This window comes from Gouania willdenowi, chromosome 3 (assembly GCF_900634775.1).
Source record: "Gouania willdenowi chromosome 3, fGouWil2.1, whole genome shotgun sequence".
In the NCBI taxonomy this organism is placed as follows: Eukaryota; Metazoa; Chordata; class Actinopteri; order Blenniiformes; family Gobiesocidae; genus Gouania; species Gouania willdenowi.
In genome coordinates, this window is record NC_041046.1 from 37,817,888 (window position 1) to 37,836,632 (window position 18,745).

Genomic DNA, 18,745 nt, shown 5'->3' on the forward strand with positions numbered 1-18,745 from the left:
GATTTAAAATTCAGATTTAGATTTCACATTGACAATTTTACAATAAAAAAAATCACATTTCACAAATATTGCTGTAAATCTGGTCAAAAGTAATATTAAAAAAAAAAAAATCACATTAAAACGTGGTTTAAAAAAAAAAAAAAAAAGCCTTACACCATGTCACTGTAATTTCCTCGTCTCCTGTATTCTGATAGGCTGAGTGAGTCCTTGTGAGGTCATAATGTGGTCCTGCTAATTCAGGAGAAAAGCGTTGGTTCTAGAAAATCAGTTTTATTGATTTATTGTCGTCTGTACATTTGTTTTCAGTGCTGACAGCGTTTGCTACATACTTTGGTGTGAGTCAGAGGGGATGCCAGCTTGTCGCCGCGGTTACTGCCTGTTCATGGAATTGGCTGACAGGCGCCTAAACCGTTTCCAAGCTTCTTCATGTGACCTCCGAGGCAATGTGAAGACCAACTAGTAGCGGTGAAGCTCTCGACCCAACGAACCAAGCACGTACCAGGAATAATGACGGAGAATGTTTCCAGTAGCTGTTCAGTCTGCAGCTGCACCAGAGTCACATGGAGGTGACGTCAGAGAGCAGAAAGCACGTGGTAGCTACACGTGTCTCTGCAGCCAATGAGGATCAGAACAGGCTCCGTGTCTCCCTTCATCCAACGAGTCCAAACAAACAGGGACACAGACACTCACAGACAGACCTGCACATCTAGTACACTTTTATATATACAGTATATAGGAATTAAATTTACATCCATCTATGTTCCGTTTCCGCCTCCAGATGAAGCTTGACTTGGGTCCAACGTTTCATGGTCTGGTAAAAGCACTGTGACAAAAGGCTGATGTAAAATATCCACAAAACATTCCCAGATTCCTCCAAAGCTCCAAAGTGCGCTTTAGGAAAAGAAATCGATTAAAAAGATCGGGTCATCTTTCCAAACAGCACAGAGCAAGCCCCCCCCCCAAAAAAAAAAAAAAATCACAGTACGTGTACACCCAGAACATGAAAATATATATATTTGTATAATATATATAAAATGTCTCGTATTTAATCCGATATGTACACTTTGCACAGAGTTTGAGAAATATGAAGCGCTGCTTCTCCAAGTTACATCCAAGTCTTCTTTAAAAAAAAAAAAAATCGAAGGGCACAAAAATGTGCAAACCTCCAAAAATAAAGTCCATGGAAAGCGATTTTCCTCCCAGTAAATCCTCCTCCTCCTCAGGCTGACAGAGCCTCAGGTTCCCATTGGTGACGTTTGAGGAGCTGCAGGTAGAGAATCTCAGTAGAAGTGCTGAAGCAGAGCAGATCCTCCTCAGTAGATCACCTCGTAGACCGTGGCCTTTTTGTCTCCTGATCCCGTGACAATGTATTTGTCGTCTGCTGAGATGTCGCAGCTCAGGACTGAGGAAGACTCCTTCGACTGAGGAAGAAAAACACACAGTCATGTCTGACACGGATGGTAGTGGCTGTGATGGTTTGTGTTGACAGTAACTAACTGAAACACACACGTGTCTTTAGGCATTTATTACAGCTTGTAGTTCACTGTAACCACTGCTGAGTGACAGTGAGTTACAGAGTGAAGAATGAGCTGCTAATGTTAGAACGTATGGTATAGGGATGGACACCAAATTCTGTACTTTTTTTTAGGTACTGACCAAATTAATTCGGTACTACCTGGTGGTGATTCACATAAAATCAAACGGTACCATGTTTCGGTTCCTAAACGCATCCTTGTTACTGTGAGGGAGTGGAAGAGTAGGCAATCTACTATGCAGTAGCTGAACACATGACATTCTGAAAAGTTTTTTTTTCCCTCATTGTGAGATACACTGCTATCAAATCAATAATTTCCTTCCAAATGCAAAAATTCATGTTTTCTGTTTAAACATTGGAATAAATCCAACCAGCGCTACATTGCTTATAATACTCGTCTTCCCCAAAACATTCCAATCAATCCATCCATCCAACCAATCAGACGGTGTTTCCTGATCCTGCCTACCTTGTCGTTACCTGGTATGATAAAGACCAGGTGCTGTTAAAGTGAGTTTGTTTGGATGTGTTTATCACCTGGAAGATGCTGGCTCCATACGGGGTCCTCCAGGCGTTCAGCAGGTTGTCCTTCCCTGTGCTTACGAACCATTTACCTGCAAATACACACGCACAGAGAAACGGTGAGGAGCTAACAGCAGCTGACATGTAATAACCTCACGGACGGCCATTAAGAGCCGCTCAGGGGAAGCAGTGTAACATCAACAATCATAAAAGGCTCATAATGAAGGAGACTCGCAGCACTTCCTCACAGATAATTATTGAAATCATCCTCTGATTAATTAGCCCTCCGAATGGCTGCCTAATGATTTAATTAGTGACAGAGCGAGCTGCGAGATATGTGGAGGGCTGAGCGGGGGAGTCAGTCGACTTTCCTTCTTTCAGCTTTCTGAAATGCTTGTGTGTGATAGTTAAAGAAGATTGATGGTTGTAAAGGACACACAAGCATCTCCTAACAGTCAGATAACACACCAACCACCTCCTTTACCTATAAGCTTATGTTCTGTGTGAATAAACTGGTTTTACTGTCGACTACAGTGTACATTTTAGGACATTTTATCAGACCAAACTGACTCATGACTCAGCAAAACCTCCGCCTGATGAAACGGTGTCACTTGTCAAACCAACACAAATGAAATGGCCTCAGGCTTCAAAATAAGAGTCATCAGACTTGACGGATTCAGGCTGTAAAAAACAACCTGATGGTTTATTTTGAAGGAACAGGAAGTACACATGACAAATTAGGTTGAAAAGCCAGTCTTTCCTTTTTATTTTCAAAAAGTTAAGATATACCAACGTATCGTTTGATTAATAAATACATAGTTAAATGAAACGTTGATATATCTTAATTTTTTTTTTTAAAAAAAGAAAAAAACAGCTTTCAGCTTACGCTCGTATCCAAAGCAGCACATATTGATGACGTCATGTTTATTTCCGGTTTCTTCAAAATACAACGTCATGTCATGCTTTATGGCATGAGGCAGTTTTGATGTTATAAACTCTGTTTCATCTGATGATGTTTGGTTTGACAAGTGACGGTGATTCGTTTGACGGAGTTTCTCCTGATACCTGACTGAGACCAGAGGATGTTCTAAAATGTACACCGTAGTTGAGTGTGTTTTATAGACATCCTCTTGTACAGGAGTGTTAGACATTTTAGTTCAGGAATCACATCTGGACCAGTTTGAGATTATACAGTGGGAAAATGAGAGATTTACACATTAATGTGCCCTGGTTTGTAAAGTATGCAAGAATAGCTACAATATCCAGCAATAAGTGACAGATGTCAGTCCCTGCACGATCTTCACTTTAGACTTCCTTGATTTCTATTTAATTTGGAGAAAATTGAGAGCACTGGGTAATTGAGAAACTAGCCTGACATAATTATGCAACATTTCATAAAGATCAGTAAATTACAAACCAAGATATGATTTTTTAATATATATATATATATTTCGAGATCAAGAAGGATTTTTCGATTCTTGAAACAGATCCAGAATCAGCATATTGATCCAGTTCCAAAATGTAAGAGAATCTTCTATCTTTGATTAAAATGTTGTCAAAATCTGTTCACTGCATGTGACCTAATTCTGCTAACAGACAGACAATTAAATAAATAAACACCTGTGAAGTCATTTATTACCTCCTTGGTGGAGTTACAAAATTACTACTATCAGGTGATATAAGAAAAATTGTGAAGCTTCACTGAATGTGTGCCCAAATACACACATTCAGTGCTGCAATGGAATAAGTTTACATTTCTTGTCATTTTTACTTTTTTCTGCGGGCCAAATTAGGTGCTCAAAAGAGAGACACTTGTGATTTGGTGTGACAGAAGAGCTAGTAAATGGGCTTTTAATTATAATCATGATAACGTATGTTTCAGTTCCAGCACAGTCAGTTTGAACTCTTCACTTTATGCCTGAATTGAACTTTTATCATTTCCACATTTTTATCCATTACTCCATCACTAAAACGTTCCTATCCAGGCTGATCCTGTTGCTTACCACAGTAGGCGAATTTCAGTGAGAGGACGCAGCTCTCGTGCAGATGCAGCTGGTATTTGTCGGGCTTGGTGTGATGCAGCACTTCCACGTTGCTGCTTTCCATTCCCACGGCGAGCCACTCCCCAGTGGGACAGTAGCCCAGAGAGAAGATCTGTAGCAGGGACACACAGAGGTCAGCACCAGCCCAAGAGGGAACGGTTACAGCTCAGCTCACAACAGAGGGGGTGGGCGTCTTTTATCACAGCAAAAGCACAGCTAGATGGATCTTTTAGTGCATACTGACTCAGACCTTCCACTAAACAATCCACACAACAGAACTCACTCACATGTGCTGTCCCTTATAGGAGAAAAACCCAAAAGGGGCACATATTGTGCAGCTGTTTTTAAATAAATGTGCCGGTGGGGCTTTTGTCGGCAAACTTAACCCAGAATTGTCTTTCAGGTGTGATTTTATTGAGTTAAAAATATCGAGATTTATATCACTTATTGCAATTGTTGAAAAAAAATATCAAAATTAATTTTGTTCCATATCGTCCAGCCCAATTTTTGAGTCATTCTATGTATTTTATTGCATGGATAAACACATTTCTTCAGCTACACCAGCCATGTCAAAGTATTTTATGTGATGGCGAAGTGGAAAGGTGCATGTTAAAAAAAACATGCATTTTATACAGTAATGTCCAATCATTTGTCATCAGTAACTTTAAATCACAATGTTCAACCTATAGAAACATGTGCAAAACACTGATATAAACCACTTGAGCTGAATTGTGTGAAATATTTCAAAATAAATGTCAGTTTTTCCCTCTGGAGGCTTTTTTAGTTTGTTGATTTGAATGATAGTGTACGAGATGAACTGTGTATATGTACCTGTGAGGTGAAGTCATGCTGCTGCAACTGTCGGCCCTCCCTCAGGTCCCAGGAGCGGACGGTGTTGTCCAGCCCTCCCGTCCACAGTTTGGTCCCATCATGGGAGATATCGATGCAGCTGGCACCGTCAGTGTGACCCTGGAACTGCCTGAAAACACCAAAGCCAAACGCATGATGTGAGAACCAGACGAGTAGGGCCTGAGTCTCTGCCTCTGAGGCTGCTGCACTGACCTGACGAGGGTCTGGTTGTGCAGGTCCCAGACAGCGATGTTCCCGTCAGAGCAGCAAGAAAAGCAGACCTTGGCATCAGGGCTGATGGCCAGGGCGTAGCAGGCTGGGGCGGAGGAGGTAAGCTCAGCCTTGATGCGGGGCGTCTGAGAGGCTAGGTCCCAGATGGTCAGTGTGCTGGCCTCGCCACCCACTATCAGGGTGCGTCCGTCAGGCAGCAGCTTGCAGGATCGGATGTAATTGTCTCTGTTCTGAGGCGGAAACATGGACGGTGACCAGGTTAGACGAGCTCATTTATTTGGACTGTGTGAACGTTACGTGTAAATATCAAGTTTTCAGGAGGAAACCAGCACAAATTACTGTTGGACGACACAACATTGAATAGTTTCTCAGTCTATGTCTCTCTCTGGTTAAGTTTTGGATGTGGGGTGGAACAGAGGCTGCGGCTGGCCGCCCTCCAGGAGAGCAGACAGACGGATCAATAGGAGTAAAGAAGCACGCGCCAATTTAAAACGCCCTGTTGATGACTTTATAAGAGCAGACTGCACTCTGGACGCACCTTCAGGCAGTTTGAGTCAAACGGCATGAAGCCATGCTATCAAAATGAGAAACAAGAGGCAGCTGGGAGGAAGTAATGAGCTGGGTAATGGCAGACAGGTTCAGCCAATCAGAACATCATTACTCAGCAGCCTTATTTCTCACTGAGGATTGTTGCAGAGCGCCACACATACTTGGCTCAATTACTTTGGTCTTTGTGGGGATAAGAAGGGGGTGGGAAGTCAGACCACAATCAGACGCACTTAATGAAAGTGACGGATCCCAGACGCACCACCAGTGCACGTGCTACGATCAGGAGCTGAGGAAGTCTCACAATAACAACAAACAAGTCATTCATGCTTTGTTTACCAGGCAGTCCAGTTGGGATACGGGGCTCTTGCTGCCAGGCTGGCTGATATCCCAGATCTTCACGCAGCCTTTGCCGCCGGTGTAAACGTGACGTGTTGGGTTGCTGATAGTGACGGCACACACCACTTCGCCATGACTCAGCGTGTTGATCTGGCGGGCATGGCGTGGGATGCCCGGGCCAATCAGTGCATCTGGAGGGAAGGGCACAGGCTGCATCTGACCGTCTGCACTGACGTGAAACGAGTACGCTCTGCAGAATAAAAGAATGAGATGGTAAATAGCGTGCATTGGAATCAAAGTAAACACTAAACAATTCAGAGATGATACATACGGTTTCCCTCCAGAGATGGATGTAAGGCTTGCTGGCAGACCCGGGGCTCTCATGTGAGGGTGAGGATCAAACCCGGCCTGTTTTAGCAAAAGAAAAAAAAGCAAAGCTCAGCCATTAACCCACAAAGAGGAATTAGCCTAAGCTAATATTCAAGTTTGTGACGAAGCCACGCTTTAGGATGAAAACTTCTATTGTTTCCAGGCGATTACCTTGAAAGGCGCGCAGAGCTTTGGTGCATATAAAAAAGCTTTACACAAGACTACAACATCCCACTTGCTAATGCTAATGAAAGCCTTGGAGATTTTCAAACACAGAGATGCATTTTTTCTTCTTCTTCGAGCCTTTAGAATGCTAACGAGCTAACATCAAAGTACAGGAGTCGAGCCTTCTTTGTACTCCCTCATTACGTACACACAACAAGCTGCAGCTAGCCGAGTAGAAACATTTGCAATGAGTTACGGAAATACACGGAGAATGCTTACGTTTCTCAAAGTCACTTTGCAAACAACATAACCTACAGCAATGCCGGAAGAGGCTAGAGTTAGGAACTGTGTTTAATCAGAATGACTATTTGAGGAATTCCTCTGATGTGTGTGTGATAAATCCGCATTTTAAGGCTCAGACTTTGTATTGAAGCCCTAATACTTACAATCGGTGATCGTCCGTACGCAACAGCAGCAGCAGCAACGCTCATTTGTGGAGATATGAGACCCGGATAGACGCCGGGGCTGGTCAGGGATCCGTTCATTTCATGATGACCCATCATGGCGAACGGGCTGGCGTAAGAGCCCGCGATGGACAGTGGTGTCCTCAGGGCTGGGGCGGCTAAAGAGAAGAAAATATCCATCAATATAACCTTAACATGAGAATGTCACAGTAATACATGTTTGGTAAAGGTGGAAATCATGGTTATAATGAAGTATAAACACTTCAATGCATCTATCTACGGGACTCCAATTTCCCACAATGCAATACAATGTCAATAAATCGATTGCGTTGACTGTGGAACTCAGAAAACTCAGTGGACCAACACCAGCAGATGACATGGCAGCCCAAATAATCGCTGACTGGGGAAACACACTGGACTTCAAGCAATGTGGATTCTGAGCCTCCACTCTTCCTCCAGACTCTGGTACCTTGATTTCCAAATGATATGCAACATTTATACTTTCGTCTAAAAAAAGGACTTTGGACCATTGAGCAACAGTCCACAGCCCAGGTAAGACGCTTCTGACGTTGTCTCTTGTTCCAGAGTGGCTTGACACGAGGAATGCGACATTTGTATCCTATGTTTAGGATAGATCTGGGCCGATAATCGATAAATCAATTGACTGGACAATAAATAAAATGAACTCTGTAAGTTTTCGGGCCTCGGTATATCGCCATATTCATATCTATCATATGTACCTGTCAGCTGCAGAGGCTATTTTTAGCAACGAATATTAAACAGCATATAACTCAGTCAGTTCTTATAATTTATCAGTGAACCTGCAGTGTAATTACTCTAAAATAGTATACCACTGCCAGGAAATCTTAGATTTAGGTAAATCAAATCATTATAGTCTGGTAGATGCGGCAACTCTGGACCTGCTACGTAGCTTCGGATTGCTACGCCGGCTACACTCAGTGGCCTGTGAAGCAGTGGAGCCTCGTACCAGCAGACCCTCGTAGGGCTCGGTAGGTTTTGCATTTGAGGTGGGTTTTTTCTTAAGAGACAGGGTCTATTTTATTGTTTTTGTTTGTTATATTTATTAAAGTGTAATAATAATGAACATTAATTTCTTGAAATTTAACTCTTTCAAATTTGCCTCAAGTGTTTTCTAAAAGAAAAAACAAGAAACTGGACAAGAATACACAATGTATTAGTATGTTTACACATGTTTGCTGAATAGTGTAATTTGCTTTGGTGGAATTTAATAATGTATGAATGATAAAGAAGAAAGTAAGAATGATTTTCTTTTGTCCCAATCCCGACAAATGTAGATCAGTCTGAGTTATGTTTGATGTGATAGGTCTGCTTTTGTATTTGCACATCAGCAGTAGCTTCTCTAATAACAGCATTAACCAAGGATTTTGTTTTTCACAAGCCTGTTTGGACTTAGACAAAAGAAAAGGCAGAGAGTATTTTCTTTTTTGAAAAAAAAGCTGCTTCGGATCACCTAAAGCCTCCATGCCGGGGGGTTTGCCCATGGTCAGAGGTCGCAGACCTGGGGTGGTGCTGGTTCCTGGTGTCGGTGCCTCATTCCTTGGTGTGGGCGTGTTGGACTTAAGGCTGGGCGTGGATGACTTGTCATTCTGAAACAGAAACAAACTCATTATCAGAGAAAGACAAATAAAATTTCCATTGCTATGCGGATGATACACAGCTTTATTTGTCAATTAAATCAGATGAAACTCATCAGTCAATAAAACTCCAGGCCCATCACAGCCTGGAGAGCACAAAGTGAGGTGTGGAGCTTTAGCAGGTGACTCAGATTGTTAATTGTGATTTAAAAAAATAGAAAATTTGTATCGTAGATGAGTCCATATTCTTTAAATGGCCTGGTGTTAGACTGTGGCAGCAGGCTGATCCGTGAGCTGCTCAGTGTCAGAGCAAATGACGGAGGAAGAGGAGAGGATGAAGCAGCTCCCCTGCTGAGGAGTTGCTGGGATATTTACAGCCAGAGGCCGAGGGAGAAATGAGCGTTTATTGGGTAAGCCATAAAAGAGATTGAGAGGACTGAGTCACAGGGTTTGATTTCCTGAGAGTGCGTCCACCCTCTGCCCCCTCAAGCCCTGCAAAGCAGCCAGCTGCTAAGCCTGCGTATTAGCCTTTCACACACCCACTCCGTTTGACAAATGCTCTGCCTTCACTGCCGCCTCCTTATTTCATCTCCTCCTAACTGTACTCACGTGGGCGTGGTCTTTGGCTTTGCTGGACGGCGTGCTGCCCGAGGAGGCGACGGAAGCTGGGCTGTTGGGGACGGCATCCTTCTTAAGGACCCGGGACTTGTCCAGGCCGTTCTCCGGAGGTGAGTGAACAGGGCTGACTCGCGGGGTGGCCGGGTCCTGTAGAGGTAAACGAAGCACACGGAGAGCTGGACTGAGCAAACACAGTGAAGAGAAGCCACTGCCATGGACATGTAGGTCAAACAAACCTGGGCCTCATGAGCAAATACTGATAAACACACTCGTACGCCCGTGTGCGCTCTCTCTCTTTCTCACACACACACACACTCTTTATTCACCTGTCACACACTATCTCTTACTTTCTGCATGAATGGCAAAAGCAACACAGCAAAAAAGAACACACACTTAAAACACACACAGCTGATATTATGACAGACATTTGGCAACACTGGGGAAGGCATGTTAAGGTTTTATTTATTTAGACAACTTTTTTCAGGAAACTCTCACACCCAGGACTCTATTCTCCAGAGACCATCGGTCGACAGGGGGCGTGGCCAGCCTGATTGAACTCTTAATTTTGGCCACGCCCAGAAAGAACTCATGGGGGGAATCCGCAGATGCCTCTGAGGAAGACTGACAGTTGGCAGTCGAAACATGTTAGGAGGTCAAAATAAATTTCCTGAAAACTTTTGTCTGAATAAATGAAACCATAACATATTTAAAAAAAGAAGACAAAAAAACTTGCTGGAATTACTGGGAAAGGTGTTGAGGCTTCCAGACAAAAGCAACGTGTATACGTACGTACGCGTGTGTGTGTGTGTGTGTGTGGCAGGAGGAATGTGCCAGAAAAACTCAAAACGCCGCCTATACCTCGTTGGAAACATCCACCACCAGGTCGTCGCTTTTGTCGCCATCACTGTCCTGAAAGGAATGACAAAAACTAAAATGAACTGTTGAACTTCCAACAACAGGCAACCAAAGTCAGAGTGTAACCTGTGGGGATTATCAGTGCAGCAGAGCTTTGGTGTCCAATTCAGCCATTGGTTTGTGAAAAAGGAAATAAAGATAATTCCTAAAATAAGTCAGTTTTTTCCAAAGATTACTGGGAAACCCTTGCAATCAATACTTCAGAGAGTAATAATACAACTTCATGTATAAAAAGCAATAAATATAAAATGAATGAAGGTCTTAATTGAACATATTAATCTGTGCATCAATGTACAGATTTTTGGCAAACAAGTGCAAAAATTACACAATCAAAACCCAATATAACATGATAATGAGTGATACTTTCTCTGTAAGTTCTGGTTGATCCAACTCAATAAATATGGCACGGTGACTAGAGGTGTCAGAAAAAATCGATCTGGCGATATTTCTTCGTGCGATTTTATCGTATCGATCCAAAAAATGTCCAAATAGATTTTTTTTTTAATTGTGTTTTTTTAATGAAAAACTATTTAATTGGACTAAGATATGCATAGCACTGGATGTCAGTGAAGCACATCAGACCTTGTTAAACTACCTCTCTCCTTAATGCATATTAGGTCAGAAGTTGATTGCACTTTATTTTCATAAAATATACTGGGTATTTTTATAGATGTATGTGTTTACTTAACAGAATCAGAATATGTTGTTGAAGCAAAAGTAAAACTTTTTGAATAATGGAATTTGACATTGTGATAAACTTACCACTTGTTTTAGATATTTGTTCTTGCAAGTTTAAAAAATGAAATAAATTGTATTTCATACCACTTTGTACTTGTAAAAGGAAAATTTGTAATTATTGATATTATAATAAATCGCAATGTGCATCATATTGTTTAGTAGTGGGCTATATCGTATTGTGACATGCAAATCGTGAATCGTATCATCACATTCATGGCAATGTACACCCCTAATGGTGACTAAAAAATTATCAGACTTTTTACTTATATTTTGCTGCTCCTTTACTATTTGGCCAGAAGTCAAACCACTGTGTAACAGTGAGAAACACTCACGTATCGAGTCATGTTGTCCTTGTCGTCCACTTTGCGTTTCTTGGAGTCGAGGCTGTAGTCGGAGGAGCTTCGGTGCTTCTCGCTCGCTGCCCGAAGGCTGTCGGATGGAGACACCGAGTTATTCTGCCAACGACCATATACAGAGTGTCAATCATTGTGAAACACTCTGACCCATGTGGAGATGAACTGCAGCTGTGTGAACATCAGTGAGCTTCAGAAAGAGAGAAACTCAGGCTGCAGGACAACAACTGAGCGCTGTCCAGTCCGTTTAGGCAGATTTGGAATGCATGTGATTTGTCTTGTAACAGTATTAACAACAGTAGTAGTTAATAATTAGCTTCAATGTACAGTTCTGTGTTATGTTAGATTGTGTTTCTTATATTGGAAGTTTTTATGTACTGTCTTGAGTATTAAAAGAACTACAAAATGTTTTCTCCATCGGTCCTCTTAGCTGGAAGAAATACTATGATACCCCGAGACAGGTCCTTGATACCCATATAGAAATTTCTGGTGCATCTATTATTGATAAATAAATTATTAGTTAAAAAAACAAACATTCGCTTTCTTTTTTTTTCTTCCATCTAAACGGGATTAAACTACATATTACTGAAAGTAAAATCCCTTTGAACAAAATACATTTTAAAAAATTAAAGTGAACACACCCCCACACACATGGACAGCAGAAGATCAAACTTTGTTTCACAAAGCAAAGTGTATAACAATTTATACACCCACAATAGTTCTGAGCTTTTTCCAAATCAAAATATTACAAAAACATGCAGCCCTTTATTTTAGTGAATGTGAAAGAAAAAATGTGATGAACCTTGTCTGGTCAGGCTTTTAAAAAGCATCTGACTGCAGATGATTCAACCGACTGCATCACTAAAGGAGGATTCACCTTGTTGAAATTCGTGGCTGAGTCGACAGATATTTTTTTTGGGGCACCACAAAGGCATCAGTGCGCAAAGGAAACGGGTGACACAGCTGAGCAAACAGCAAAAACACCAGCGGAAGACAAAAAGCCTGAGCTGCCAAATAAGTTGATGTGCAGACTGAGCGAAAAGAGACAACACACACATACACACACAGGTACTGAAATCAAACACCGGCTACATCCTGACTCCCCCTGCCTGTGTGTCACGTCAAAGCCAAAACACGACTGACACCATAGTTCATCCAAATCAACCAGATTACAGAACGAAAAAGAAAGAGAATGAGGCCCCTGAAGGGAACCTCAGTGAGAGCCTGAGCTGAGGTGCCAGCACAGAAGAGAAGAGAGCCATGAAACAGGCAGAGTGAGAAAATGAGGAAGAAGGACAAGAGAGCAAAACAGGAAAGAAAGTTGGCGAGCAATGAGAGCATAGCTGTGTGGCAATGAGTTCTCCCCACCAGTGGGAATGCCCGGGCAGACTGGCACGCTCTGAGAAGCTGCAAACTGGGCTTTTGTAGTCTGAGAGCTGGTGTGGATGTGCTGCTGCCAAACAGGTCAAGAGGCGGGTGGGAGGGGGGAGCAACCAAGGAAGTTAAGGAGAAAAACTTTGGACCATCTCACACCATCAAAGATCCAAACAGATGACTGCCTCATAGTAATGACACAGCCACAGAAAAAGTTGGACATTTGGGCTTTTATTGATGCAATAACCCTGAAATGACTGATGATCCAAAAACGTGTTTTTCGGTTCAACCTGCAGCTCATTTTTCAATCAGATAAAGACAATCAATCAAAATTTATGTGGTCGAAAAAAAGATGTCAAATGTTAAAATTGGCACTCGAAAGTTTGTTTTAATCTCCATCATAAACAATGAGTTTATTAACATTTTCGAAACAGTTTTGAATGTTGCATTGTGGGATGTGGAGCCCGTAGACAAATGGAAGGAAGTGTTTTTACTTCATTCTTACTGTGATTTCTTGTGTTTCTTCACCAGACAAGGCAGACAGTGATTGGTTCCACTCCATTTTTGTTCTCGTTATTCCTTGTGACATCACCTTGATCCACAAGACATTCAATTTCGTCCTGATTCAGATGTTTGTGTAAGCCCTGAAATAAAAATCTGCTATTTTTTTAAGTACAACTTTCAATGAAAACACCAGAAATGTGTTGGGAAGTCACTTTGGCAGAGTTTTGGGAGGCAAACGCAAGAAAATCATGGTTGGAATGAAGGAAAAACACTTCCATGCATACGTCTACGGGACTCCACGTCCCACAATGCAATACGCAAAACTTTCCCAAAAAAGTCAATAAATGGAGATAGAAACAAACTTTCGAGTGCCAATTTCAGCCTTTTGCATAGTTTTTATTTTTTGATCTCTGAGGCCTATATTATATCACTCAAATGTAAGACATGTGGCCTGGCTCTTAGCTATGGTACAGTTAGTTGGACAAACAGACTGCTGCATCATTACAGCAGAACTCTGAAAGACTTCCTCAGTCTCACTGACCCTGGAATGGCCTACAGGTTCAGTATCAGATGACATGAGACCACAGGACAAGCAGACATTGTCTGTGTATGTGTGTGTGTGTGTGTGTGTGTGTGTGTGTGTGTGTGTGTGTGTGTGTGTGTGTGTGTGTGTGTGTGTGTGTGTGTGTGTGTGTGTGTGTGTGTGTGTGCGCGCACTAGAAAAAGGAGGCGTCGAGGGTGGCGGGGGATCAGGTAAGGTGGTATTGGCAGCCGCTCATCATCACATGAGAAGGGGTTGGAGTTTGGGTTCCTTTCAGACATGAGTGGGCTCATTCACTATGGCCAGCCAGTGAGAACTCAATCTGGCTGAGGGGGCCTGACACAGCGTTTTGCTTCGGTTACCTGAGAGCCTTAAGCCAGTCCAATAAACAAGGACTTTAACATGAGAAGGAACACAGAGAGCAATAAAGAGAGGAGAGAAGTGGTGGAAATGAATCAACGACTGAGATAAGAGGCCGTCTGAGCAGAAAAGATGAGTAAACGCCAAAGAAAAGCAAAGAAACTAATAAAAGGTGAACAGAAAGAGTCGTGACTGAACACATGCAAAAGTGAGTGGTTCAGTAAGAAGAGAAGAAGAGTCAGACTCACTTTTAATTGTCCTGAAATTTAAAGAGGGAGCAGAGTACTAATCCTCAGGCAGTGACTGGAGTCATTTTCCACTTGGATTAGATAGCACTGGTTTCATTTGATTTCAGTCAGCTTAGATTCCCCTGACTAGAGGTGTGTGTGTGTGTGTGTGTGTGTGTGTGTGTGTGTGTGTGTGTGTGTGTGTGTGTGTGTGTGTGTGTGTGTGTGTGTGTGTGTGTGTGTGCACACGTTTCTACACCAACAACACAAACCTGTGGAGAACAACTGGCTTAAGGTGATACAAAAGAATCTGATTCACAAAGTCCTTCGTCACACCAAGACAAACGCAAACCCACACAACGAGTCACGGTCTCCCACTGAGCCAAATAATTACAGGTCACACAGACGAGCAATGACATAAGGTAAAAGGCGTAGGTGCGTTGGGACACAAACGCACACAAAAACAAACACACAGCAGATGGAGCCTGAGACAGTACACATACCGTGCTTGACTCGCGTTCTTTCAGAGGAATGGCCAGAGGCGAGTGAAACGATGAGGGTCCAGCAGAAGAAAACAAAACACAAATTAGTCCAAAAGTCAAGCAACTTTTGAAAGAATGAGCAGTAATGACAGCGTGGGAACATTCATTAAAATTGCTTTATTCATTCTCATCACAGTCACAATTAAGTATAGCTAATTAAAAACATACATGTGAATGAAAACTATATAAAAATAGATTAATATATACATAAATTAATAACAATGAAACTAATTTCGTCGCATGGGACCCATGCAATCATGTCTGTATTTATTAGCAATAATACTGTTCCATATCAGGTTAGTAAATGAGCATTGAATCTTTAAAAAAAAAATGCATCAACTCATCTTATGCTTTATATTTTATTATTCTACATACAGTATATAACAGATTTAATCAACTAATATCTTAGTGTCATTTAGTTGACTTAAAACTAGATTATAACTAAAATAGTCCTGATGAGTAAATTTTGACAAAAACTAAGTTGCATTGCAGTGACTAAAACTAAACCAAATTTTGCTATCAAAATTTACACTGGCCACGTTACAATAACATTATCAAATAACTTATGTATGTCACCTTTTCTCCGTAAAAAAAAAAAAAAGTGTTATATAATATTCTAGACTAATAAATCCAAGCACTGACATGTTTGGTTTCCAAAGCAGCCGCACAGTGTCTGACTTCCCATCTGATGTCAGCAGGAACAAGATTTTCATGTTGAAATGTGTGACGGGTGTGGCCAACCCAATCAAACTGAAGCCTAAATAAATGTTGCCTCAGTACATAAACACTTGAGACGTGGCCTGGCATGTGCTCTGGCAGGTGCAGTTCACCCTCACTAAAGCACTGTGGGTTTTAAAGTGTTTGACAGGCTGTGTTCCTCACCTCGGTGCTCCAAGTCATGGTGGTTCTTCTCATCCTTCACAGGCAGGTGAGCCTGGCTGCCCAAAGCGCCCAGGGCCAGAAGGCCAGAGCCAGCGCCCGTCACAGAGGGGAGGCCGGGCGGCTGCAGCCCCGAGGGGTGTGGGGGCAGCTGCACTGGGGGGCCGTGTGCGGCATGAGAGAGGTGCTGCGCCTGGAGCTGCTGCTGCTGTGAGAAAATGCAGGAGACAAAAGACGGGACAGAGGACAAGTGGGTCGGCTGGGAAGTGAATCCATGAATGGAGCATTACAGCTGGCTCTGAACATGTTCCGTTTAGGGCCAAAAGCATTTATACAGATTTGCAGAGTGACACTCCCTGCCAACATGCAGATCCAGCTAATTCAGAGTCGGATGGAAAACAAACTGTTCACACAGCAGCTGCAAAAGCAGATTTACGCCATGTCTGGATCAGTCAGTGCTGGAGAGTCAAACAGAAAACTGCTTTCATTCCCAAACCAACTCATGTTCAATGTATTGAGAATGGGTTGTTTTTTCTTTTTTAAAATACACCGAGATAATCCAACCTAGTCTCACAAAGTTCCTGACACTGACACAAAAAGGACTTTGATTCTTTTTTTGTTTGTGGCAATGCACAGAACAATATGTATGTACTGTATGTTAAGCAGCACAAAATGTTGCAGCGCTGCCTGGTGCAGATTGAAAAGCAATGCATTTCAATAAGATTTAAAATAGTGGTGAGCCACACTATCGATACAATGATACATCGTGATATTTCGTCTTGCGGTACGTTACATACAATACACAATACAATACAATCGATTATCACAAAATCACTGTGTCATGTGAATATCGTTATCTTGGGCATTACATTTCGAGATATATCGTATCGCGAAGTAGCTGGCGATACCCAGCCCTAATTTATAAGCTTAATCATAACCAAAACCATGGCTGAAATGTTCTAATAAAATACAGTTGCATTAAATATCTTTCAATCAAAACACATTGAGTTTGAACGTCGTGTTGCAAAGGAGGAAAAGAATGCGGAAATCATGGTAGCACGCACGAAAGGTGAACAGTGTCTCGTTTCCTTTTGTGATCATGTTGGATGATCTTATTAATTAGAAATCATAATCAGAGGCTCAATAACAGATTGATAAATCTTTCCAGAAGTACTCAATTACTGCAGCAGCTGCTAGTAAATTCAATCAGTTTCCATCCGCCTTTGAAGACATTAAAACAGCAGTAGTCAAAAACAGACATTTAAGATGCATTTGAAGGAGAGAGAAGTATGGTACTTCTTAATATTTCCTAAACGTTTCGAAAATTAATACTATATACAGTATGCTAAAAGATTCAGTAAAAACAATTTTAAAAGACAGATTCACAGCAGGTCGTAGGGGTGTCTTGATAAAACTTTTCAACTACCGATACGATACCAATATTGCATCCTTGCATATTTGCCGCTACAAATATCGATGAGACGATATCAGCATGACTCATACATACTTTTATTACTTATTTAGAGTGGAAGGTTCGAAAAGGTTTCATCATGTGTCATTACTCAAACAGAAAACAATAGTAGCAAAAGCAACAGTAGGTACCATTCATTATTATACAATGGGTTGGATATATTTTAACCGTAAATATAGGAATATTTTAAAATTTTAAAAAAAAAAAACCCTGAAAGAAATCCCAAGCTTATTGTAAAATCTGTGAAAGTTGTCTGATATTGATATCATAAGATATCAGTCCGATATGAGCAAAAAATAAAAATAATAAATAAAATATCTACTATATCAAAGATTTTAGTTGCAGGTCAAGATAATCCAATGTTTTTATTTTTTGCTGCTATCAGACTGATATCTTATGATAGCAATATCAGACTGGGACAACTTTAGCAGATTTTACAATAAACTTTGCTGTATTAAATGTGTTCACAAAAAATGGTACAAATGGTTTAAAAATCTTTTCACATGCACAGTTTAAAGAGTTCACCTCTGATTGTTTTAAGATAGCGGTGAATTGATGCCTGAATCAGTGAAGGCTTGTAATTGTGGCCACTTGACACTGATCATGGCTGCTTTACAAAGTGATTTTAGCTCTCTGATGAGCTACATGACCTTTATCTGACATTTGTGTTGGACTCCACAACACGTCACTTCTGATTCACTCACAATTGTTTTTCTGGCCCGTTCCTGCCTTTGCCGTGCCTCGCTCAAAGCCGGGACAGTTTGAAATAAAACAAAACAATCAATAGTTCTACACTTGAAAGCCTGAAAACCTTTCAACACTCCGGATAACCAAGCGAGCATGCCCTCCTTCAGCAGAAAGCTGTTAAGCACAGACAGGAGTGGGCACACCAGCACAGACGCACACCTCCCAAGAGGCCGTCTGTGAGAGAGACAGAGGCAGCCGGATACGAAGCGGGGAGATAGACAGGAGTTAAATGGCCACTCAGGCAGAGGGAAGCCAGTGCTTTAAAACAAGGTTAAATAACACTTAGCGAATCCATCAGCTGCCTCTCCAAAAAGGGAAAAAAAAACATGATTGCTATTCTGCTCGCAGCAATAACCTCATCCATACATTCATTACATTAAACGTAGAAAGTGGACTGGGCTAAATCCAGCCATACCTGAAAGTGCACAATAGGAAAAAAAGCAGTTGAGCGTTGGCATCGTTAATCGATCTGCTACTGGTGCTGTGGGAGAAAAAGAGGCTGTGGCAGGATCAGAAAATAACAAGAGAATGAAAGCGAGTGAGCGAGGGACTGGGGGGGGAGGGGTCCCTATTCAGTGTGCCTAATGAGGAAAAGCGTGCGGGGATCATTATCAAGAAGCCTCATTAGCGAGCTATGGCTGAGGAGAGGAAAGATGAGGGGAGCGAGGTGTGAGGGGGAGGAGAAAGGAGAAAAAGAAGGAAAAAAAACTCCAGAAAATAAATTGCTTCCAATTCAATATTCATGGATAAGGAGCTGGCTTCCTCTTGCACTTATCTTTTTTCATTATGTGTAAATGCTGCA

General features: G+C 41.7%; 1 protein-coding gene across 6 annotated transcripts in view; it reads right to left on the reverse strand.

Moving 5' to 3' along the window:
• Positions 1 to 254: 254 nt before the first annotated feature.
• The window catches only part of tle3b (TLE family member 3, transcriptional corepressor b), a 36,058-nt gene continuing 17,567 nt past the window's right edge, over positions 255 to 18,745 (reverse strand). For 2 of the 6 annotated variants that reach the window (XM_028476208.1, XM_028476191.1), the window contains exons 8-21: positions 15,729 to 15,930; positions 14,808 to 14,866; positions 11,278 to 11,400; positions 10,151 to 10,201; positions 9,284 to 9,439; positions 8,551 to 8,686; positions 7,041 to 7,216; positions 6,392 to 6,468; positions 6,061 to 6,310; positions 5,158 to 5,405; positions 4,927 to 5,074; positions 4,057 to 4,207; positions 2,069 to 2,145; positions 255 to 1,421 (exon numbers count right to left, since the gene is read on the reverse strand). In XM_028476208.1, coding sequence (XP_028332009.1) covers positions 1,314 to 1,421; positions 2,069 to 2,145; positions 4,057 to 4,207; positions 4,927 to 5,074; positions 5,158 to 5,405; positions 6,061 to 6,310; positions 6,392 to 6,468; positions 7,041 to 7,216; positions 8,551 to 8,686; positions 9,284 to 9,439; positions 10,151 to 10,201; positions 11,278 to 11,400; positions 14,808 to 14,866; positions 15,729 to 15,930 — 1,962 coding nt within the window. In that variant the 3' untranslated portion in view covers positions 255 to 1,313. Of the gene's footprint in view, positions 1,422 to 2,068; positions 2,146 to 4,056; positions 4,208 to 4,926; positions 5,075 to 5,157; positions 5,406 to 6,060; positions 6,311 to 6,391; positions 6,469 to 7,040; positions 7,217 to 8,550; positions 8,687 to 9,283; positions 9,440 to 10,150; positions 10,202 to 11,277; positions 11,401 to 14,807; positions 14,867 to 15,728; positions 15,934 to 18,745 lie in introns of all 6 variants that reach the window. The other 4 variants (XM_028476199.1, XM_028476182.1, XM_028476225.1 and 1 more) reach the window with 3 other exon arrangements.